Source organism: Mercenaria mercenaria, chromosome 3, assembly GCF_021730395.1.
Source record: "Mercenaria mercenaria strain notata chromosome 3, MADL_Memer_1, whole genome shotgun sequence".
In the NCBI taxonomy this organism is placed as follows: Eukaryota; Metazoa; Mollusca; class Bivalvia; order Venerida; family Veneridae; genus Mercenaria; species Mercenaria mercenaria.
In genome coordinates this window covers 6,442,974-6,467,639 of record NC_069363.1, presented here as the reverse complement: position 1 = coordinate 6,467,639, position 24,666 = coordinate 6,442,974, and the positions used below count along the sequence as shown (strand labels likewise).

Here is a 24,666-nt window from a genome sequence, read left to right as displayed (position 1 = left end):
TTTTTCTATTTTTAGACCTGACCTAGTTTTTGACCGCACGTGACCCAGTTTCGAATTTGATGTACATATCATCAAGGTGAATATTTTGACCAATTTTCATGAAGATCTTGTGAAATATATGGCCTCTAGAGAGTTCACAAGGTTTTTCTATTTCTAGACCTACTGACCTAGTTTTTGACCGTGCGTGACCCAGTTTCAAACTTGACCTAAATATCATCAAGGTAAACATTCTGACCAATTTTCATAAAGACCCCATGAAAAATGTGACCTCTAGAGCGGTCACAAGCAAAAGTTTACGCACGGACGCACGCACGCACGGACTACGGACACTGCGCGATCACAAAAGCTCACCTTGTCACTTTGTGACAGGTGAGCTAAAAAGTTGACCCAGTAAGTTAAAAGGGTGGGGCATATAAATTTAAACTCTTCTTACTTGTTAGACTCCACATTTAATGGGCATCCACAGATATAGCAAGCTCCACCTCTAGTTGGTTCGCCATAGTAACCTAGGCGACAACTTTCACAATGAGCACCCACAGTGTTGTTACCACAGCCCTGCAAAATAAAACATTTGCAATACTCATCCAACAGTTTCCAGCTGATAATAAAATATTAAATATTTCAAATCACAAAGAAAACACCCCTTTTAGGAAAACTTTTAGCATGTGTCTGGCTAGACATAAACAATATCATTTTAAACTACGAACCCTTTAATAGGTAGGTCAGTAATCAATTTTCTTTCAACAAAATTTCAAAGACTTAGTCATCCAGTAAAGGAAGTCCAGTAACTGCTCTGGCATGCACAATCACTATGCAAGACATTTATAGCATGTAAACAGTATCAAAGTCTGCTTGCATTAAAAAAAACTCTGTGGCCTATTACAGGTTCTTTTAATCAACAAGAGGACCATGATGTCCTGAATCGCTCACCTCTTCCCACATGATCCAGTTTTTAGTATGACGTCGTTTTTTCTATTATTTGACATAGTGACCTAGTTTTTGAGCTCATGTGACCCAGTTTTGAACTTGACCTAGATATTATCAAGATAAAAATTCTGACCAATTTTCATGAAGATCCATTGAAAAATATGGTCTCTAGAGAGGTCACAAGGTTTTTCTATTATATGACCTATTGACTTAGTTTTTTAAGGGCACGTGACCCAGTTTCAAACTCGACCTAGATATCATCAAGGTGGACATTCTGACCAATTTTCATGAAGATCCATTCAAGGGTATGGCCTCTAGAGAGGTCACAAGGTTTTTTTATTTCAAGACCTACTGACCTAGTTTTTCATCGCAGTTGACCCAGTTTCAAACTTGACCTAGATATCATCAAGATAAACATTCAGACCAACTTTCATACAGATCCCATGAAAAATATGGCCTCTAGAGAGGTCACAAGGTTTTTCTTTATTTGACCTACTGACCTAGTTTTTGATGGCATGTGACCCACTTTCAAACTTGACTTAGATATCATCAAGGTGAACATTCTGACCAATTTTCATGAAGATTTCATGAAATATATGGCCTCTAGAGAGGTCACAAGGTTTTTCTATTTTTAGACCTACTGACCTAGTTTTTGATGCACGTGACCCAGTTTCGAACTTGACCTAGATATCATCAAGATGGACAATCAGACCAAATTTCATACAGATCCCATGAAAAATATGGCCTCTAGAGAGGTCACAAGGTTTTTCTATTATTTGACCTACTGACCTAGTTTTTGACGGCAAGTGACCCAGTTTCGAACTTGACCTTGATATCATCAAGGTGAACATTCTGACCAATTTTCATGAAGATCTTGTGAAATATATGGCCTCTAGAAAGGTCACAAGGTTTTTCTATTATTTGACCTACTGACCTAGTTTTTGATGGCACGTGACCCACTTTCAAACTTGACCTAGATATCATCAAGATGAACATTCAGACCAACTATCATGAAGATCTTGTGAAATATATGGCCTCTAGAGAGGTCACAAGGTTTTTCTATTATTTGACCTACTGACCTAGTTTTTGAGGGCACGTGACCCAGTTTCGAACTTAACCTAGATATCATCAAGGTGAACATTCTGACCAACTTTCATGAAGATCTTATGAAATATATGGCCTCTAGAGAGGTCACAAGGTTTTTCTATTTTTAGATCTACTGACCTAGTTTTTGAAGGCACGTGACCCAGTTTCGAACTTGACCTAGATATCATCAAGGTGAACGTTCTGACCAATTTTCATGAAGATCTTATGAAATATATGGCCTCTAGAGAGGTCACAAGGTTTTTCTATTTTTAGATCTACTGACCTAGTTTTTGAAGGCACGTGACCCAGTTTCGAACTTGACCTAGATATCATCAAGATGAACATTCTGACCAATTTTCATGAAGATCCATTGAAAATTATGGCCTCTAGAGAGGTCACAAGGTTTTTCTATTTTCAGACCTACTGACCTAGTTTTTGACGGCACGTGACCCAGTTTCGAACTTGACCTAGAATTTACCAAGATGAACATTCTGACCCATTTTCATAAAGATCCCATGAAAACTGTGACCTCTAGAGATGTCACAAAGAAAAGTTTACGCACGCACGGACGACGGACGCTGCGCGATCTCAAAAGCTCACCTTAGGTGAGGTGAGCTAAAAATACTACTGATGGCATTGTCTTACCAAACATTCTCCAGTGTTAACATCACAGGTGTCAGTATGTCCGTTACAGTCACATGGTACACACACTCCAAGGAATGGATAATGACGTGCTCGGTAGTAACCTTTAACGCAAGATTCGCACGAGGTTCCTGTGTAGCCTCGAGGACAGGCACATTCTTCTACAGAGGCTGCGTACTCACCAAAACCAGTCTCAGCGGCAATGTCCAATTCCACTGCAGTCAATCTATAAAATGTTGGAAGACAATATTTAAAATGCTCAGTAGTTTTTGAATCATTTCTTTTTGCTGTAGAGAAAGTTCTACCAATTTCTTAAACAACACTTGGTAACTGTATCCTGGTCTTGTGACCAGTAATTTAGCCTTGCCAACTATGGAAGGAAATGTCAAATTATGCCTCAGACAATGCCATTGTGCATATCTCAGGTTTATCTGATTGATATTGACTCACTTTTTCAAAAGTATTTCATTTTTTAATAGAAATAAGTTAACCTAACCTAATACCAATGCCAGTACTGACTAATAATCTACAATTAACTATCAACTCCCTATATGAGGATTCAAGACTCAGACATACTGTCCTCTATCAAACTGTCATTTAGAGCTTTTTGCTAATCAAACTTGCAACATCTTGACTGGTAGTTTTATGCCCAACCCAGTGAGTCAATTATATCTGCTTACCTACCTCTTGACTGGTAGTTTTATGCCCAACCTAGTGAGTCAATTATATCTGCTTACCTACCTCTTGACTGGTAGTTTTATGCCCAACCTAGTGAGTCAATTATATCTGCTTACCTACCTTAATGCATGTTATGATGGATATAAATTTGTTGCTCACAATGAATTTATCGCCAACACTTTCCACCATTCATGGTAAAACATTAACTTGGCTCATAAAAAAAAAATATGAAAGGAAAGATGTCTTTACCTGATTTCATTGACAACAGAGTAGTAAGAGGCCCTGATGTGCATTGCTTCAAGATTCACTAATATCATCATGAATGTGTCTCTATCAACCTTGAGGCCTGTCCCAGGGTGCTCAAAATTGTACTGAAAGAAATAACTGTCAAACATTATTTTCAACAAAAAAGCATCTAATTAATGAAAGATAGGTATGTCAACAATAATTTGTTCAATTTGAAGAGATATTGACAAAACATCGGTTCCTAAGTGGATTGTTACAGAAAAGACATTTACAATTGAGTTATTGGCCTTGAAAATCTATATCTGAGTTTTATGTATTGTGGCCTAATGCAATGGCTATAAATACAAGTATACGGGAGGTAGTTGTGAACTAGTCACTGTATACCACTGAAAATGCTTAACATACCAAAATGTAAATATCAATTGTTGAATTTGTGATAAAAAAAATATTTAAATAGTGACAGAGTTTGACTATACAAACCTCATAAAGTTGTATCTCCATTGTAGTCATAGAGCTATCGTACGGTTGTTTCACAGAATGGTGTACAATACTGACATTGTTGTTGCCAACAAGGATAAGATCAGGCTCTATCAAAGCTTCAGTAACTATGGAGTCGTTCCTTGGCAACACAAACAATACTTGGTAGTGCAAGAAACCTCCATAACTTCTGACCTAAATCGAAACAAACGTAACTGGTAACTAGGACACAGTTTTGCCAAACAAGTCGAGAAAAAGCGTCAAATAATAAGGTCCTCCTTTCCCTTTCTCAGAGATTTTTCTTGAATTTTTGTTGGTATCATCACAAGTAGTCTGTGCTCAGATGAGCTAAGTTGAAATATGAAATTGCATTTGAAATATGAAATTGCGCTATCATTAATCTCTAATTCATAATGACAAGTTTAAATCCATGTCCCTGTTCCAACACTTTTCAAAGAATAACTTTGTCAGAAAAAAACAACAAGGAGCTGCGTTCAATAAACACTTGATGCCCCCAGTGGCATCCTTGTTGATAGATTTTGCACCTAAGTCCAAAACGAGGTCAAGGTCAAACTGAGGTCAGGTGATGTCTGAAGATGAGGAATGGTCACAGGTTACATCTGCATTAATATCAAGTCATTCTAGTGAGGGATATTGATGCTAGAGGAAACAGTCCCATTTGGTTAACCAAGAGATGGCCCACATAAAGCAACCTAAGTCCAAAATGAGGTCAAGGTCAAGGTCAAACTGAGGTTAGGTGATGTCTGAAGATGAGGAATGGTCACAGGTTACATCTGCATTAGTATCAAGTCATTCTACTAAGGGGTATTGGTGTTAGATGGTCCCATTTGGTTAACCTCGTACGGACGGACGAACAGACAGACAGGACAATCACTATATGCCTCCCGCATCAGTAGATGCTGGGGGCATAATAATTAAAATATCTACAGAATTAAAGTTTTATATGAACAAAGAGCAAATGAAACAACAAGATTACCTTATTGCCAAGATATGAGTCTGGAGCAGTCCAGTACATAGATACATTTGTGTTGTCGATTTTGTCTTCAGCGTCAAGTATGGCTATGATTTCCCCGGCATCTCTCACTTCACCATCCACAGTGTTTGTCACTCCCCATCCATTCATATCAACCAACTATCAGTTATAAATTCATGATTAACTCTATTTTTATACAAAACATACATATATAGGAACATTAATCAGACGAACATTCCTTAAACTTGATATCATATAATGATGATGCATAATTATACTTGAGTAAAGCCGTAATCTAAAAAGCAGAAGTCTTTTATTTCTTAACCTTTAACCTGCTAAATTTCTAACATGGACTGGTCTATCATTCAAATTGGGAAATACCATTTATTGTTTGAAGGGGTGTTTACTGAAAATGTACTGACTGAATAGCAAACAGTGAAGACCATGACCACAATGTGGGCTGATCTTGGTCTGCACTGGTCGCAAAGGCAGAATCACTTGCCGCAAGCAGGCTAAAGGTTAAAAAGTCTACATCTTAAACTGTCTATAATTCTACATAATATGTATTATGAAGTGACAAAATAAACTCTGTTACAAAGAAATTGTCATTAAGTTCTGTTAGGTTTGCTACCTCAAAGATAACTGTCCACCAATTCATATTCTACTGTTGCCATAATATTCTTGCCATGTAAACAACTGTTTCTAATCAATAAAGCAGTATTTACATAAAAGGTTTATAACTGTCATCTATTTTTTTGAAATTTTGAGAAAAAGAGTTATAACTGAAAAAGAGAAAAACATTTCATTTCACATCATAAGCCAACATAGCACCAAAGCAGATAAAAGTCTGAACTCACTAAGTCCCATCTTAGAGTGGACTCCCTGCAGTTGGCAGTGTTACCGAAGCAAAAACAGTTGGTACAGCCTAGAGGATTGGTGGGTTCCAGGTGGTAAGTGAAAGCCTCGCACTGGTCACATCTTGAGCCAACAACGTTCTCCTGGTGAATGTATGAACAAACAGAGATTGAAATCAAACCACAGAAAAAGCCCTGATAAGGATTAAAAAGAATACTGTTGTTAAGATTTGTACTTTTAAACAATTATCCAATATTTTAAATTCATTTCTACATTGAGAAAGCATTCAAGTTATATGACCATTTGAAAGTGCGTAAAAGTGAACTACATGTAAGTCATACAGTATTATAAAATCATTACATGGCATAAAATTCCATCTTTTCGAAAAATTGGACTCTATCATGGGGAAACAATTTGTGGATTTCACTTTTTTATAATAGTATCAAGGGAAATTTGCTTATTTGCGGGAATTTAATCTGGCAGATTGACAGAAGCATGAAATCCATGAAAATTTGTTCCCCACGATTATCAATGATTTCACAGTATCTTGGCAAAATCACTTTGCAACTTAATAAAATTTTTGATAACACAACAAACTGCATAATGTCTAAAAGAGAGGGAACTGAGCCAAGGGAAGTTTTCCCACTATAAGTTTCACACAAATTTGCACATAACTTATAGAAACTTGCTGTATTAATACCTACCTTACATAAACAATAGGCTGTGTCAGGATTACAGATTTCTTCAGTGGTACCATATCTGTCACAATCACACTCTCGGCATGCTGGGAAGGCATAGAAGCCAGCGAGACAGTAGTCACATTTCCTGCCACCAATACCTGGTAAACAGCTGCAAATAAAATGTAGCAACAGATTTAGTAGAAGAAAACAACATCAACAAACAACTGACATTTCAAGTCTGTAAAGAGGTATAGGAAAAGAAAGAACTATACAAAATAAAACGTAACTAGATCTATGAGGCTGTGTTACTTAACACAAGGTAACTTTTAAGCTCTTTATTTCTACAAACCTGCAATGTCCAGTGTCTTCATGGCAGTTCATATCTCCATCAACTACACCCTGTGGATTACACTGACACTCCTGAAAAATGAACAAAAACACTATTTTTAGCTTCAACAAGGTTATAACTAGTTTACAAATATTGTCCAAGTACTTTGCAGCAACTCCAACCATACAAAAGGTAATTGCACATTATTCTCAACATTAAAACGAAAACAACATTAAACAAAACTGTAGGAAACTGGTTTAAAATCAGGCCTCTGGCCAAGTTGTTATTTTATGAGGTGCTTTTGAAATGGCATAACATCTCTCTGTTCACGAGTCTAAATTTCAAGTTTATTTAAATATGAGTTTTATTGGATGATAAATCTCCCCTTTCAAATATGTTCTAGCCTGATAAAGTCAAGTACTGACCAAGAGCTTCCTGTATATTGCTGAGAATTATGTGCAGAATATCAACTTGACTTACCTGGCAACCAATAAGAGCATCATATCCGTAAGTGCCTGGTTTACAAACATCACACCGGTCACCTGTGACACGTGGTGGACAGATACACTGACCAGTCAACTGATGACACAATCCAAATGGACAGTTACAGGCTGTAAAGAAATGGACAGTTACACGCTGTAAAGAAATGAGGTGAAATCCCATATAAATAAAAAAAAATCCAGTCTTTTGCAATTTTAAAGGGTTATTGTTACATCTCAATATTTTTTCTTACAAAAATCCAACTAAATAATAATATGCTTACAATATGGGTAAATATTCCTCTCACAAGAATTCCATAATAATCAGGAAATCAACAATATCTTGAGAACAAGGTTTGTTTCAGTCACCTTATTTTGTAAGTATATATTCTAACTCACTGGCTAATAAAGTTACTGTAAGTAAAACTAAATGTTTGAATAATGAAACAGATTCTTACGCTGACATCTTGGGAATCCAAAATAGCCAACTTTACATGCTGAGCAAGTTCTACCAATCACATTGGGTCGGCACTGACACTGACCACCATATGGGTCACAGTGGAAACTCATCGATCCATCGATGTCACACTCACACTCGAGAGCACCGTTGTTGAACTCGGTGGTCAGAGTAAACAAACTCTTCTCACAGAAATCTGATACTGGGACCCTGAAATGTATCATTTCCATACAGCAATACTGTAAAACTGATTTACAAGTTCCACACAATTTAACTGAATGGTTTGTCTGTCTCAGTGTCTGTCAACAAGCATAGATGTGTAATTTGAATGTATATTTGTCTTGTTTTGTTTTAAGTGGCACCAACACAACTTCTTATATGGTGATTATCCAGCCTTTATGAAGGTGACAGTGACAGACGCCATTCAGTCATTTTTAAAGGCAGGGGCTAGTACAGGAGTAGTAAATAAGATATAATAAAATGACCCAAACAGGCAAGTGACTGGTAGTCAGTGACCCTCAACCAGTGTCTGTGGAGGCTCCTTCTGGCATTTTAAGCTTTAATCTAGTGTTTCTATTAACTAGCATTGTTCAGTTACCACAAAGCTGTTACAAAACTTATTATCTATTGTAACTTGTCCCCACAACCTAACAGCAACTTCCACACAAGAAAACTGAGTAGGAAAACAATTGTCCAAGGACTTACTTTTTTGTAACAAATTTTTGCTGAAAACACAATGCAGTCTGTCAAAAACATACTCTACTGGTACTATTAAAGACTTTCTTGCTAAAATATAACTATATTTTGTCTAATGGAAAATATCTGCCTCTGAATAGAGATGTTGTTTACATAAGTTCCAAACTGTTTTGCCTAAGAGCCTAAGGCATGACTGCTACAATAGCTGTCAGAAGCCCTACCTACTTGATATTCATGTCACTTACTTAATAAGATATTATTGAAAAAATAACATACTTAACCATGAATCCTTCATCAAGACAACTATCAATAAAGTTTCTTGAGTTATCAACAGGTAAGATCATCACATCCTGGGGGCTGTACTGACTGCTTGGTATCAACAGTAGGTAATCCTGTAATACATTAACAGTATATCACAAAATGTACCATTTCTTAATTACCCAAGGTGGCCCACATTTTTTTTCAGGTATACTGGTAAAATTGAATTTTAGAACTCTCTGAAAAAGTTATACTTTATTTAAGAAGATTGTTGTGTATGTTTTGTTGAGGTTTAAGCCACTTATGAGAATTTAGGTCATATAGTGACTTTCTGGGTTTAATGGAGGAAGAAGGCACTATGTATCATTCCAGATATTTCAGTCAGACCAGTACCTGGGTAGAATAGCTAACCCTTTGCATACAAAATGGAAAGTTTATGACGCTGAAGTATTCTTCAATCTAAGCAGTGATTCAAATCCACATTAACAATTTAACAAAGTGTACACAGTAATACATTGTATGTGCAATTTCTGTACATTCTAGATAATACTTACCAGCCAGATCTGTTGGCCACTGGTATTGTTGAAGACAACCTGTACCTCTGTGTCTACAAGATTCATGTTACCAGTCACACCTGTCTCGTCAAAGTAGATCAAATCCCGACATCCATGTATACCTGGGCAGTAGCGCGGCTTGAAAGTACCTGGTCAAATACCAGAAAGAAAAAATTAATGCTCCCATTTACTGGTAATTGTCAAATGACCCTATAGTCAAAATACCAAAAATAAAAACAATTACAGTTGAAAAAGTGAGAACATAGAAAAATATCACAATAAACAGTATTTATTCTGAGAGATTATACACATGGAAACATCAGCTGTAGATCTTGTATTGCTTCTGAAACGAATAATAAGGAACAAGTAACACATATTTTCTTTAATGGATTTTGTTCTTTGATGCATTTTTTTTTCAGTACATTATATAAATGTATCTGGTATTGATTTGTGATTTATATTAAATATATTTAACACTAGTGTGCGCAGGCAAAATTTGTTTAAAACTACTGGAAAGACATGAAATAAAAGAAGATTTGTATCACACATAAGGTCAAAATATCTTTCACTAGTGAGCACCAGATCTTATATTTTGCATCTAGTGTTTACTTGGTGAAAAACATGTGAACCCTCATCATGCTGGACACAATAGATTCTGCCTTTGCGACCAGTGCAGTCTGATCATGATCTGCACTGTTCACCATTGAGTCAGTATCTTTTTGGTAAGCATCCCTTTTAATAGTTAATGGTACTGCCCAAACTGGAAGATGGACATGTCCATTAATGAAATTTAGCAGGGTAGTGGTTAACACCGAAACAAACAGATATCCTGTGTGCTTGTAAATGAACATACACATATGCAACAACCCATAATTTAGTATTTTCAGCAAATTTTGTCTTTTAATATAACTAATAAAGATACCATACCTCTATATTCCTGTCCATTAGCCAAAAGCTTTATTGGTATATCTTGTCCAATATCGTATGGGAGGTAGTAGTGCACGACAAACTTGTGTTGACCTGGACTTCTTGCAGTTCCCAGTAATACTATTAGGCTCTGTGATAAAAGAAAAAGTATTAATCCCCTTGTAAATAAGGCTCAAATCATTTCCAAAAAAACACAAAAGACATAAACAGTAACAACAAGTATCATTAAATTTCAATAAATACATACACCAAAACAAAAATATCAGCGCTTTGTCCATCGTAAAGATTATACCATTTATCCGAGTAGATTGCCAATTTTCTAGCAATTTTATGGCAACACTATCATAATTACTCTGTGCAAACTGATTTTCTCCATGCAGTTCCAAGACTGAAATCTCTTTAAACTTCCTAGAGTGATGTGTCAAATGTCTGGTGCCTAAATTTGAGTAAAGTTTAGACTTAAGTATACCTTGTACAAAACTAACTCACCATAGTATCATTAAGCCTGACCAGTCCAACCTCACTGTCATCTATTCCTGGTGGGTACACCTCTGCTAGCAGATGGTCATTGGGTAATGTCTCAAAATCTATTCTCACTGATCCAACAGGGGTGGCATGATGAGATCCAACACATCTGTACAGTCGAATATAATAAATTAACTGATGAAGGTAATGACGTAAAAAATGCAGAAGTTTACCATCAAGTCTAAATATTTCAAAACTAGGATATACTGAAGATTCACACAAATACTTGCTTAAAACAAAAATAACTAGAGCTGTCACAGGAGTGGCAAATTATACCCCCACAATACGGCCTTGTCACAGAAGTAGCCAACGTCAAAATCAAACCTCAAAATCAATAGGGGTCATGATCAACCTCCCTATTAAGTTTCGTGATCCTAAGCTCAAGGGTTCTCAGGTTATTGTCCGGAAATGGTTTAACTGTTCCGGGTCACTGTGACCTTGACCTTTGAACTACTAATCTCAAAATCTAGAGGGGTCATCTGCTGGTCATGACCAACCTCCCTATCAACTTTCATGATCCTAGGCCCAAGCATTCTCAAGTTATCATCCGGAAACTGTTTAACTGCCCCAGGTCATTGTGACCTTGACCCTTGACCTACTGACCTTAATGTCGAACCTGACCTGTACTTTGTTACACCTGTGTACCAAAATTCATGATCCTAGACCCAAGCATTCTCAAGTTATCATCTGGAAACCGTTTAACTGTTCCAGGTCATTGTGACCTTGAACTTTGACTACTAACCTCAAAGTCGAACTTAACCTGTATTTTATGATGTTACACCTGTGTACCAAAATTCATCCTTGGCCCAAGTGTTCTCAAGTTATCATCCGGAAACTGTTTAACTGTTCCGGGTCATTGTGACCTTGACCTTTGACCTCAAAGTCGAACTTGACCTATATTTTATGACGTTACACCCATGTACCAAAAATTATTCAAAAGTGTTTAGCCTTTCATGAGATACTGTCCGGAAATCATGAAAAGCAAAGGACCGACAGACAAGCTCACTCCTATATACTGCCCAAACTTCGTTTGTGGGGGTATAAAAACATAATGAACAGTTTCTAACTGTAAATATTCACTTTTCTAACAAATAATTCTAGCATTTTAACATACAGCAAATTTTTGACATAAGGAAAATCAGAATGTCTACGTGGTATTCTCCGAAATGTATTTAAGCACGATTTAATGCAGTTTTTATATATTTGGTTCAGTTTTAAAATAGGTATATTCTGAAACAAACCATACGTTAAATATTAAACACTTACACTCCATTTACTCTGATACAGACTATACTGGGTCTGATGTAACCAATGGACCATGTCGAATAAGGAATGGCAATTACTGACTCCTGAAAGAAATATTACAGAGCATCATGTATAAAGCAAACGGCAAAATATACTAAAGATGTTAGATGATTATCATGAAATCATTTCATTTCATGTGCATAAAATTTTGTTGCTTCAACCAAAGTGGCAATTTTGTGGGGACATAATTTCATGGATTCTACATATTATCGGAATTCTATACTTCTAGGATTAAGTCTCATGGAACAACTCAACCATTTAAGAAAATTAGTACCCCACAAATAGTAATGATTTCACTGTAGTTTAGTTTACACTAACTTGATTTTGAAGAAAGATGAACTTTATTTAAATAACTTGGGTCTTTATCTTAGCCTCTAAGAATCTGTGTAATGAAACTATTACTGATACTCTAGGGAGAACTTACAATGGCTGCATTAACTTCATCATCTCCAGTCACTGTAATGTTAATATTCCCTTCCTCCAGATGAAACACTCCTTCCATCTCATCCAGACCAAGTAATACTTGTCGACATAGGGAGCTAAAATACAAAACAGAAAATGCACCTTTACATTTCAAAACCACAACAGACTCTTCCATGTAGAAACAAACAACAACTCACAGTAGATCCAAAATTATCAGGTAACAGGCCTGAATACTCTTGTTAATGACAAAGCACCTGAACATTACATTGATTCTTTAGCATAACTGAAAATACAAAACCTAAAAGTTTTTATATTTACAGACAACATATCAGAATTGTATCAATGGCTGACCAATAGTGATTCAAATACATACTATATTAAATATTTTTAGTGAGTATCTCATGACTGACTGATTTGTTTTGTTTTAAGTTGCATAAATACAATTCACGTCATAAGATAACTTTAAAGCTTTACAAGAAGAGGAAGACACCAAGCAGCCCTGCAGATATTATTTCAGGCACAGAAAGTCTAGAAATAATAACTATCCTCAAACCAGTCTTAAAGGAAAGAATTCTACCTCAAAAGCAATGTTTTAAACTTGACAACAGGACTATGGTTTGAACTCAGCAACCTTTAAAACTTTGCCATGGAGGTATAATGAACACTTGTTTCATGTCTTTAAATGAATAACAGGCAATATGCCTACATCCAAACTTAACACTTAAACATCAAACATCCAGTATAAAGATATATACCTATATTCACAGTTATAAAGGACGGCTGTTGCTAACTCTTTATCTCCAATGTTGAATAACAAAGTCTGGGTACCATTAGCATTGGAGTAGTAGTTCAACACTAGAACATACTTATCCTCTTTAGGTATATTTAGATCTAAATTGAACTTGTTCTGAAATAGAAAAATGAAGTGGATGAAGCAAGATAAGCGAATGTACAGTCTTTGTCCAAGCTTCCAAAATATGTGTACTTAAGAAAAACAAGAAACTTTACTGCAAAAAAGTAATGTTTTAATACCATAAAAAATCAAAAAGGTTTAACCGAAATATATTGTCTTTCAAAAGAAAGATTTTCTTCAAAATTAGCAAATTTCCTCATAGATATCTTTTTATTACGGTATCTTATATATCTTTTGCCATTGAAAATAAAATTTACCAAAACATTGCAGCTAAGTTTAAGCAGAATCAGTCAATGATCTCGTGAAAAGCAAATACAAATTTCACAAGAATAATGTTTCAGCAAAATATTGAGCACAGTCAATAACAAAAGGTTCTAACATGGCAGTGATAAGGGAGGTAACTAAAGGTATAATTTCATACCTGGCTTGGATCAAGAACTGCCATGGAGTTGACGTCAAGCTCATCAAGAATATCTTGATTAACAAACAATTGTACAGACACCTTCTGACCATTGTCAATAATGTATCCTGTCTCCCCTAACACACGTGGTAGGTCAAGGACATTGGGGTACCGATAGTGAATACATCTGCAAGGTAAGGAAGCTGATTCTAATCTTAATATATACATATATAGGAAGAATATAGATGAAATAATCTTTTTAGAAGAAAGTTTGTGGCTTCAATTTTAAAGATAAAATAGGAATTTTGCTTTATCTTTGGAATTTTATGTTAAGCAACATAACAGTACCATCAAAACAGGATATACATTTTACTTTATGAAATTTTCTGCTCAGCAGAATCTCTCAGATTATCAACTGCGATATAAAGTAAACTTTTAAAGAAGTTTCCATTCAATATTTAGAGGTTAATACATGCCAGAGCCGGGCCGGGAGGTGATAATCGGCCTGGAAAATGAATAATGGCCCAAGGGCCATTATGAATTACGAGCCGATTATCACCTCCCGGCCCGGCTCTGGCGTGTATTAATGTCTTTAATACATATGTTTGGTTGCACTTTTCAAGGGGAGTAATTTCAACTCCTGATGCTAGTTTTCTCAAAATCTGTGTTTAGTCGTACCTGAAAGCAATTTAAGTGAGTGCACTAAACATATTCTTGCACATTTAAACAAATTACACACATTTTTAGATGGTAAGGAGCGATGTCAATTTGTATTTATGTATCTATCAAACTAATCTAATTCGTATTTAGATCTATGTATCTTTTAAGAATGGTTCGCCATTCTAAAACTACATCGAGGTCAATACATAATTTGAGCCATTCAATGAAAAAAACAGAAGTTTTCTTAGCAGTACTTAGATTTATGTTTATGAAAAGCAGTCATAACATTTTCACCGAGTATAAACCTGAAACTTTTTAAATCTCGAATGTTGAAAACTGAAGCGATCAGCTGTTCCATCAGTTGTTTGTTTACATGTTTCTTAGTAACCATAAGGGGAGACAACTACCATTGAACTCAACAGGGTAATCAAGTTACATACAACTATTCAATTACTGTAAAATCATTTAATTTCGTGGGCATGAAATTTCGTGGTTTTGGTCAAAACAGCTATTTCGTGGGGATATGAATTCGTGGATTTCAACTTTTGAAGATGAAATGAATGGGAATTTTACTTGTTTGTTGGAAGTAAATTTCGTGGATTGACTCAACCACAAAATCCACAAAAATTAGTCCCCCACAAATATTAATGATTTCACAGTACTGGTCTTGAAATGAAAAGAAATAAACAGTTTGAGTTTAAACATTAAAATAAATAATATATGCTCGCCCACCATGTTGAACGCGCACTGACCATGATAACGTTCATGCACGTAACTAGGACATTTTTCATGTGGTTTAGTGATCCATGTTATATATATGTGCAAGTATTAATTCAAAACAAATGGTTAGAGGTGACACACTTTGAAAATATCATTATGATTTGATATATCATTCAAGAGGTATGTCTGTAAGTCTACAGATTTTATACGATAGCTGTTACAAGGAATTTGCCATAACTCCAAACTGAATACTAGACTAGCCAACAAAGACATGCTAAGTTTCATGATACTGATACAAATGTACCAAATCTGGAACTGATACCTTGAATAGGAAAGCATTCCAGTATAGTGACGTCTTCATTATGTCAACTTCGTTACAGGTATTTCTCTTATCTTTTTTTTAACTAAAATAAGTGTTCTGCAAAATGTTTCTTACACCTTTTAAATTATTTCGCGGTTTTAAGGTCTTCTGAAATATAATGCACATAATTTAGTTACCTATAAAGCCACTGAAAAAACTGTAATCACCAATTATAAAAAAAGAACATATTTATCTCACAGTGAATTGGTTGTCAAATACCATAATATCATATGACTTGTACAGGTGTCAAACCTTGGTAATACGCGTAGGATTTAACTAGGTGTAATTATTTGATTTCTATAATATTTTATTTTCTACAACATTGGGATCATGGAATAATTGATAATTTCATAGATTTAAGTACAATTATAAGATACATCTATGATATCTGAAAATAAGGTAATAATTATTATGCATGACAAATTACGTCTGCAGTGTTATACAAATTGTCCTATTCAAAAGCTTTTAGCCTTGAAAATGTCTCTTTGCCGATTTCTCAACCAACAGCAATCAATTTTTGACATTGTATTATAATTTTATTATAGAAATTTGACTCTTTAAATCGTTTGCATAGACAGCATATGAATGTATATTTCAATTGGTCAGAATTATTACAAAACAAGGCAGTCTGAAAAACAGCTAAATCCCCCGCCACTGCTATGGATAGTGAAAGGGTAAACCTTTGATTTTAGCTGTGACCTTGACCTTGAACTGACATGGCTGACTCATGAATTCTGCACAACGTCTTGATGAGGTGATCATTTGACCAAAGTTTCACGAAAATCCTTCAAGGGGTTTAGGAGATACAGAGCTGAAACCTTTGACCTTCAGTTGTGACCTTGACCTTGAGTTGACATGGCTGACTCATGAGTTCTTGATGAGTTGATCATTTGACCAAAGTTTGATGAAAATCCTTCAAGGGGTTAAGGAGATACAGATTGGACACCAAATGGAAGGCTCAAACCATTGACCCTTAGTTGTGACCTTGACCTTGAGCTGGCATGTTTGACTCATCATTTCTGCACATCGTTCTGATGAGGTATAATCATTTGACCCAAGTTTTATAAAATTCCTTCAAGGGGTTTAGGAGATATAGAGCGGACACGAAATGGAAGGCTCAAACCTTTGACCTTCAGTTGTGACCTTGACCTTGAGCCGACATGGCTGACTCATAAGTTCTGCATATCGCCTTGATGAGGTGATCGTTTGACCCAAGTTTGATGAAAATCCTTCAAGGGGTTTAGGAGATATAGAGCGGACACAAAATGGCAGGCTCAAACCTTTGACCTCGAGTTGTGACATTGACCTTGAACCGACAAGGCTGACTCATGGGTTCTGCACATCGTCTTGATGAGGTGATCATTTGACCCAAGTTTCATGAAAATCCTTCAAGGGGTTTAGGAGATATGGACCGGACACGATTTTGTTACGGACGGAAGGACGGACGCAGACCATTCCTATAATCCCTCCGCCACGGCGGGGGATTAATAAGCAATCAGATATTAGGATAATGACTGTACCTAAATTGTTATAAAACTACAAAGACAATTATTGGTGAATTTCAGTGCACGTCAAATTAACTAATTATATTAACCAGTTTGCTATTACTTCAGTTTACTGTACTTCAAACAAAATAAGAAGTAAGCAATGATTGTGTATGAAGCAATCTCCGTTGCATGATATAGACTTCTTGTTGCAACCAAATAAATTAGCCAGTTTAATTGTGTGTGCTTGCCAGATTTTCACAACGCAGCTGCGTATCTTCGTAAAAGCAGCTACGCGCCTGAAGTTTTATGTGGCCATTGGTTTCACGTGCACGTGTTCACCGGGCCGATTATGATTATTAGTTTTCGGCCCGGGCCAATATGTGATAATCAGTGCTTGAAAGCAATAACCTGCTGAAGACACATTCATTTTTATTACATAATATAGTAACATATATATTAACTAGAATGTGTCCAAGACACAGGGTGTGCCCCCACTGGTACATTTGTCACAAATAATGGGAAATAATTCAAATGTTTGCAGTCTTAAGGGGGTATAGCCTCAACAAACATTTTATGAAAAAGATTTATTATTCTAGGCCATATTCTTTTTGAGCTATGAGCATCACAAACAAAAAATCCACTATTTTGACTATTTCAAGGGCCGTAACTCTGTAACAAGCATTAAGATTCCCAAGAAGAATACCAAGTGTGCAAGGTCACATCATGATAAAGACTCAAGCAAGGTTTCATGAATTTACATAAAGCTTTTTTATCTAGGCACATTATTAGGTAAAAATGTGCATTTTTTACTATTTCAGGGGCCATAACTTAAATATAGGGGGTTGAGCCAGCCAAAAAAATAAGAGGTGCACAAGTTTATATCATGATAAAGACTCATGCAAGTTTTCATCCATTTATATCATATACTTTTTGAGCTAGGTGTGTCACAAGGTAAAAATGTGCATTTTTGACTATTTCAGGGGCAAAAACTCTGAAAATAGGGGGCAGAGACAGCCAAATAAAAGGAGGTGCACAAGTTCATATCATGATAAAGACTCATGCAAGGTTTAATCAATTTATATGCAATACTACTTGAGTAAGGCATGTCACAATGTAAAAATTTGCATTTTTGACTTTTTCAGGGGCCATAACTCTAAAAATAGGGGGCGGACCCAGATGAAAAATAGGAGGTTAGCAAGTTCATATTATGATAAAGACTCATGTAACGTTTAATCAATTTATATTAAATACTTTTTGAGCTAGGCATGTCACAAGGTGAAAATGTGTATTTTTTACTATTTCAGGGGCCATAACCCTGGAAATAGGGGGTGGAGCCAGATGAAAGCTAGGTACGCAAGTTCATATCATGATTAAGACTCATGCAAGGTTTCATGAATCTATATAAAATACTTTTTGAGCTAGGCAAGTCACAAGGTGAAAATGTGCATTTTTTACTATTTCAGGGGCCACAACTCTGGAAATAGGGGGTGGAGCCAGATGAAAAATAGGAGGTGCAAAAGTTCATATCATGATAAAGACTCATGCAAGGTTTCATCAATTTATATCAAATGCTTTTTGAGGGGGCACAGTTAACAGAAAACCACATGAAAAAGAGATACATACGGTCCTGCATCATCTGGTGTAAGACATGGTCGGTAGACTGTATTTTGTAAAACTGTTGCCTCGTAGTAAGCCTGTGGTATCAGTATCATATAATCCTGAAAAACAAATTGATCAACATCAGTTAAAACATAAACTGTTCTTACAGAAAATATGGTCAGTCTCCAGCATTATGGTAATAGTCTTGTGAGCAAAAACAATAACTTCCTGTCTCACCACTGAACTTTACACAAGCAATATGAAACATAGCATTATTCTTCTGATCAAGCAAGTAACAAAAATAACTCATCTATATATATATATATGAAGCATCCCTTAAAATAATACTTGTTAAACCCCAATTCTAATAACCATTTCGCTAATACTGTTTCATCATTTTTAAAAATATTCGCTCAGGACGAATTTTCACGTATTTCGCGCTAGGACTGATGCGCGAATTTAAGACCGTCCTATTATTATTTTTTAATTTTATTTTTCATTTCTAAAATTGAAAATGCGCGAATTAAAGCCCATGCGAAACAGGCCTTTTTCACATTTGCGCGAAATTTCATGCCAGCCAATTTAAATGATTTCACAGTAACCAGATAACAAATCTGTTTGATTTTAATTAAATATAACCTATAACAACATTTATTTTACGCTAACTAATGAAATACTGTATTCTATCAGTTAAATATTTTTATATCTCATCACTCATACTGTGAAAATATTAAATCCACCGGTATATTTTCACACTGTGGGAGATACTTGTACATTGTGTATGAATTTTAAATTATTTGCTTTAAACAGGATGAAAATTGTACTCTCACTTTGTTCATTATAGTATATTTCTCGATTCAAATTATTTTACTTAATGAGAATTTCATAACGTTTTGCAGCAAAAAATAAAATGGAACTTTATATTGTGTGTATCTTTCTAATGTCATAACACGTCTGACGTCATGTCTGTTTACGGGCACCTGTTTCCGCGCTGAGATTAAAATTTGTTGCAGAAAATTTTCACATTTTCACTCACGCTACGCGCTCATGAAAATATTAGAAATTTTCTCACTTCTCAGTGAGATATATTCAATATTCACTCAAAACAAACAAATATCCTGTATTTACCTTCATACAAAAAATGTCATAATGAAGATATGGTGAATAATATCATGGAGTGAAAGAAAAATATGAAGTTTCACTAACCAAGAAAACACTTTCATCTGTCTTAATGCCGACACTCCATTTCCCAGGATTCAATACGAAACTAGACAGTCCACCAGAGTTTCCAACATCTGCAAAGGTGGGATCCATACTCGGAGCAAAGTTCACTTCAGATGTCTGGGAGATCTCATAGATTGATTCAGGATCCAAAGTCACTTCACCCTTAACTGACTCCTCGTTCCTGTTGACATAGCGATACACAAGTCGGTAAAGACTGGGTTTGTTGATATTAACATCCATGCGTACTTCAGGCTGAAAAACATTCAAACTTATTTTAAGTGACAGGTACAGGCGGAAAATTCCTTTGAAAATTAATAAAAGTTTTGAGAAAATCAAACAGGTACAAAAGTTGCAAAATAGTGTAATGAGAACTATAGCTTACCTGGACATTCATAAGAATAGCATAACCTCTCCATGAGAAGTTGGGAAATATCCTCTCATCATACCCATATCTGACCTGTGTACCTTCCGGAGTGTAACCATCTTCCAATTCATACTTCATCTGATCCAAGGTTGGGATAAAATGCTGACGAATTGGCCTGTAAAATGGAAAGAACAATGATAATAAAGGACATTAATATCTCACAAGAAATGGCCTTAGTTAATAAAGCAAGCTGAAATAGAGGTTTAAGGTAGAAAGTGATGAAGGGCTAATATATGATTAATTGAATGGAGATCTAGCATTACTGAAAACTAGTACTGTAAACTCAAAGAGATATTCGTGAGGGATTAATTTTCACTAATTACAGTAAATACATATTAGTCTACCTCAAGCATAACTCATTATCATACCTTGAAGTACCAAGCCTTAAATATTTAGACTTACATATCACAACGCCTTCCTTGAACTCTGGGTTTACATGGACACTGTCCTGTCTCTTTATCACAATACGGGGTCACTGACCCTCCAATATCACAATTACATTCTGAAAATAGAAAATATTATTACCATCGTGCTTTTTTTTTTTGTCAAACTGACAGTCGGTTCATTCTAGTTATGGACAATTATCACAGGTGCCTCTCCCAGCATAATTTTACAAACGGGCATACTCTGGGCAGAACTGTAAGCAAACTTAACTTTGTGAGGGGCATCATGCTATTTTACAGTTTCAGTTTCTTGCTTATGTTGTTATCATCAGTATTTCAAATTCACATACATATAACATAAATATATTTTAAATTCACAAGTGTAAACCTAAAATTTCAAGTCAAATTTCAATTTGTCTCCCAAAAACTATGCATAAAAAAGAAAATGTCCAAAGCAGCATCTTAGTTACAACACCAGGAAATCATACATAAAAATATAAAATGTCACATAATACAATAGTTTTGCAACTATCAAGCATGTTTATTCAAATTATTTTTATAAACTGAAAACATAATTACAATTTACAACTATAATTTTCCTGTACAGAAAAAGGTCATGAATACCACATCAAGTTTAAAACCTGCAGTGATCCTTCAGTGACTTTTTATACTACTACAATAACAACAGTAAATCATGTTTCACTCACCATCGCAACCATACAGATTCTGTTTATGCAGACCATAGTAACCATCTCTGCACCTGTCACATGACCTCCCACTGACATAGACCTTACACATACACTGCCCAGTGATCATGTTACACATGTTAAGCCCAGCAATACTCCCGGCATCAGAACAACCACATTCTGAAATATTAACCATCACCTTTCAAAAACACTTTGATCTGAAACTGAGCTGCCGAGTTAAAAGTATTAGAAAAATAAGGAGAAAGAAAATATAAATATTCTCAAAGATTTTCTTTCCTTCAGCAGGAAAAGTTTCATTGCTAAATGTATGTATAGTTCCTTGCAAATCAAATTCTGTTTAAAAACAAACTTGTATTACATGAAAAAACATTCTAGTTTTATTTGTGCAGGAATACAGAAAGCTGGGTAATTCCAATTATGGTTTTGCAGGTGCCTCAAACCCTACCATAATCTGACATCCCTTCAGCCCCTAATTAATTGTTCCTATACAGGTTCCAGTTAATTACCACAAGCTTTACACAAATCATAAATTCTACCCAAAATTCACTTTCACTTCCTAATGCATTATTCCTATTTAGGTTCCAGTACCCACGTTTCATAATTCTACACTGACATACCTTCGCATCCTAATAGATTATTCCTGTTCAGGTTCCAGTAACTAGGTTTACATGTGTCACAGATCCTGCCGATGACTCTTTCCTTACATTCACACAGACGTCCAGTGATGACCTCGCCACAGCCACCCAATGGGTAACCTGGCACTTCTTTGGCCCCGGCAGGGTTACAGTTACATTCTGTACTTGTGGATAAATAATATATGTATTGTACATGTAAATTAATTCAAAGAATATCCATGTTACTGTGGAATCACTTACTTTCCTTGTCCTAAAATTTCACAGTTCTGGCCAAAACAGCTATTGGATGGAGATATCTATTTGTGCACTTTAACTTTAACTTTTGATGATAAAATGAAAGGGCATTTTATTTGTTTGGATTTCTTTGGTTGGTCAGCAAAACAAAAACAAAAACAATAAAAATTAGTTCCCTAATAGTTCTTGAATATCAGTGATTTCACAGTATTTAAGTAAGAAAGATAAAAGCAATTTTTGGATCAATATTATGGTTAAATTTTATTTCAATACCAAACCCAATTAATTTTCAATCATTCCTCTTAATAAAACTCTAATGCATGAAACTACCGTAGATACCCATGTATAATGCGCACCCGTGTATAATGCGCACCCCCGATTTTGGCCCAAAATCATGGGAAAAAAAACATTTCTGGTCAATTTTGAGGTGGATGGAAAATGAAAGTAGAGTTTACATCGACACCGGTAATAAATTTTATTTCCGCGGCAGAGAGCAGCATCGGTCTCGCGGTACTATCAATTTTTGTTTTCTTGAAAATAAAACCAGTAAAATATTGTTTTATTTGTTGTTTTATCTTTTTAATTAACTATTTTGAATAAATAAACAGCAGCTGATTCAATATTTCGGAATGGTATCTTTCAAAATGACATGAGCTTCTCAATTCAAACCAATAACAAAAGGTGTGATAGTCTTTTTGTCACGATCAAATAGCCAGTAACTACCGGCAATTAACGTGTCAACTCGTGAAAATTATGTTGTTCACAGTTTGATCTCGGTTAAAGATAATTCTCGATCTTTAATTAGTATCATAATTTTTGTGATTTATTAACATTTCTTTCATCAAAATACTTTTAAATTTATATGAAATTAATTTTGTTTGAAAGAAAAATAAACCATTCGATCTTTTACGGAACGTAACGGCCATCTTAGATTTTAGCAGTGACAGTAAGCGCGGGGAGTAGTTTCCCTTTACCAAAATGGCGAACATCGGTAACAAACTTGTTTTGAAGTTGGAAAATTGTCTATACCTGTGTATTATGCGCACCCACGATTCGGGGGTGGTCCTTGGGGTCAAAAAACTGCGCATTATACATGGGTATTTACGGTATATGTTAAACAAGGTTTTCTCCTTTTAGGAAAACATTGATCTTTATTCCAAAGTACAATATTTTCTACGTACCTTCACAATTAGGATAGTTGTATAATCCCTCCTTACATTTCTCACACTGAAGACCCTGGAAGTTGTAACGACAATCACACTGTCCTGTTTCCTGGTCACATGACTGGCCGTATGATCCGTAAATATCACAATCACATGCTGTATCAGAAATAAATCATTTGTATGGTAAGTAATTCATATATATTTTAGCTAATGGCTATAATTTGTTGTATCAGCATATAAGAACATTTATAAACAAGGAAGTTTGTAGATGAATTTTTCCACAGGTTGACTCTAAAAGTTTCATAGAAAACATTTTAAAAGTCTATCTAAAACAAATAAAACTAAATAGATCTGTAAGTTATGACCTGAAGAGTCTCAAAATATTAAGTAAATAAATATTTCTCTTCATATGTAAACAACTGCAACAGACACAACAAAACTCACCAATGCATTCTGGGTATTTATAGAACCCTGGAGCACATCGTTCACAATTTTGTCCAGCATAGTTTCCTCTACATGTGCACTGTCCTGTACGATCCTCACAAATATTACTGGTGGAGCCTGGTTCCTGGCACTGGCATGACATGCAATCTGGGTAGGCATAGAAACCCCGAGCACATCGGTCGCAACGTTCACCATCAAACTTTTCCATACACAGACACATACCATTTGTCTTGTCACAGACCTCAACAATAGTTCCTACTGGGTCACAGGAGCACACTGTAATATAGGAAATTGCATTTTGTACAAGGATCCTGTGTGTGTTTTGACCGACTTCCATATATGTCTATAGAAAATGTGTTTAAATATACGGCAGGAACAAAGTGATATCTGTATACAACTCCTGCCCTCTGACCCTTCAGGTAGTATTTCCTGCACAAGCAGGCAACAGAAAAGATCCAAAAACTTTCCACAAGCCTGCTGGATCACATGGAGATAACTGCATCTAAAGCACCGAGCATGGCTCCAACCTGTAACACTAAAGGACAAGTAATTCAAAATCAGTGCCCTTACTTCTCATTCTTCATTCAATGAGGCCAGTTGCACAGTCACAATGACGACACTTTCTGTTGACACTGTTCCTCAGTCAAACTCATTTGCAACAATCAAACATTCTACACTACCCAATTACACAGAGTGATCTTGGCACTCACCATTGAGCCATTTTTGAATGTTCCAAATTTCAAGACTAGCTCAAGGTCAAAATCAAGGTCGAATT

General features: G+C 35.6%; 1 protein-coding gene across 2 annotated transcripts in view; it reads right to left on the bottom strand.

Moving 5' to 3' along the window:
• The window catches only part of LOC123525515 (laminin subunit alpha-like), a 77,936-nt gene that overhangs the window by 33,377 nt on the left and 19,893 nt on the right, over nucleotides 1-24,666 (bottom strand). For both annotated transcript variants that reach the window (XM_053537804.1, XM_053537805.1), the window contains exons 9-34: nucleotides 23,892-24,167; nucleotides 23,466-23,603; nucleotides 22,033-22,209; nucleotides 21,416-21,574; nucleotides 20,728-20,827; nucleotides 20,284-20,440; nucleotides 19,884-20,153; nucleotides 18,702-18,796; nucleotides 13,872-14,037; nucleotides 13,293-13,444; nucleotides 12,539-12,653; nucleotides 12,076-12,158; nucleotides 10,774-10,918; nucleotides 10,285-10,414; nucleotides 9,358-9,506; nucleotides 8,822-8,937; nucleotides 7,851-8,059; nucleotides 7,394-7,524; nucleotides 6,935-7,005; nucleotides 6,610-6,754; nucleotides 5,908-6,048; nucleotides 5,054-5,209; nucleotides 4,060-4,251; nucleotides 3,583-3,704; nucleotides 2,659-2,881; nucleotides 434-555 (exon numbers count right to left, since the gene is read on the bottom strand). In XM_053537804.1, coding sequence (XP_053393779.1) covers nucleotides 434-555; nucleotides 2,659-2,881; nucleotides 3,583-3,704; nucleotides 4,060-4,251; nucleotides 5,054-5,209; nucleotides 5,908-6,048; nucleotides 6,610-6,754; nucleotides 6,935-7,005; nucleotides 7,394-7,524; nucleotides 7,851-8,059; nucleotides 8,822-8,937; nucleotides 9,358-9,506; nucleotides 10,285-10,414; nucleotides 10,774-10,918; nucleotides 12,076-12,158; nucleotides 12,539-12,653; nucleotides 13,293-13,444; nucleotides 13,872-14,037; nucleotides 18,702-18,796; nucleotides 19,884-20,153; nucleotides 20,284-20,440; nucleotides 20,728-20,827; nucleotides 21,416-21,574; nucleotides 22,033-22,209; nucleotides 23,466-23,603; nucleotides 23,892-24,167 — 3,940 coding nt within the window. The remainder of the gene's footprint in view (nucleotides 1-433; nucleotides 556-2,658; nucleotides 2,882-3,582; nucleotides 3,705-4,059; nucleotides 4,252-5,053; nucleotides 5,210-5,907; nucleotides 6,049-6,609; nucleotides 6,755-6,934; nucleotides 7,006-7,393; nucleotides 7,525-7,850; nucleotides 8,060-8,821; nucleotides 8,938-9,357; nucleotides 9,507-10,284; nucleotides 10,415-10,773; nucleotides 10,919-12,075; nucleotides 12,159-12,538; nucleotides 12,654-13,292; nucleotides 13,445-13,871; nucleotides 14,038-18,701; nucleotides 18,797-19,883; nucleotides 20,154-20,283; nucleotides 20,441-20,727; nucleotides 20,828-21,415; nucleotides 21,575-22,032; nucleotides 22,210-23,465; nucleotides 23,604-23,891; nucleotides 24,168-24,666) is intronic.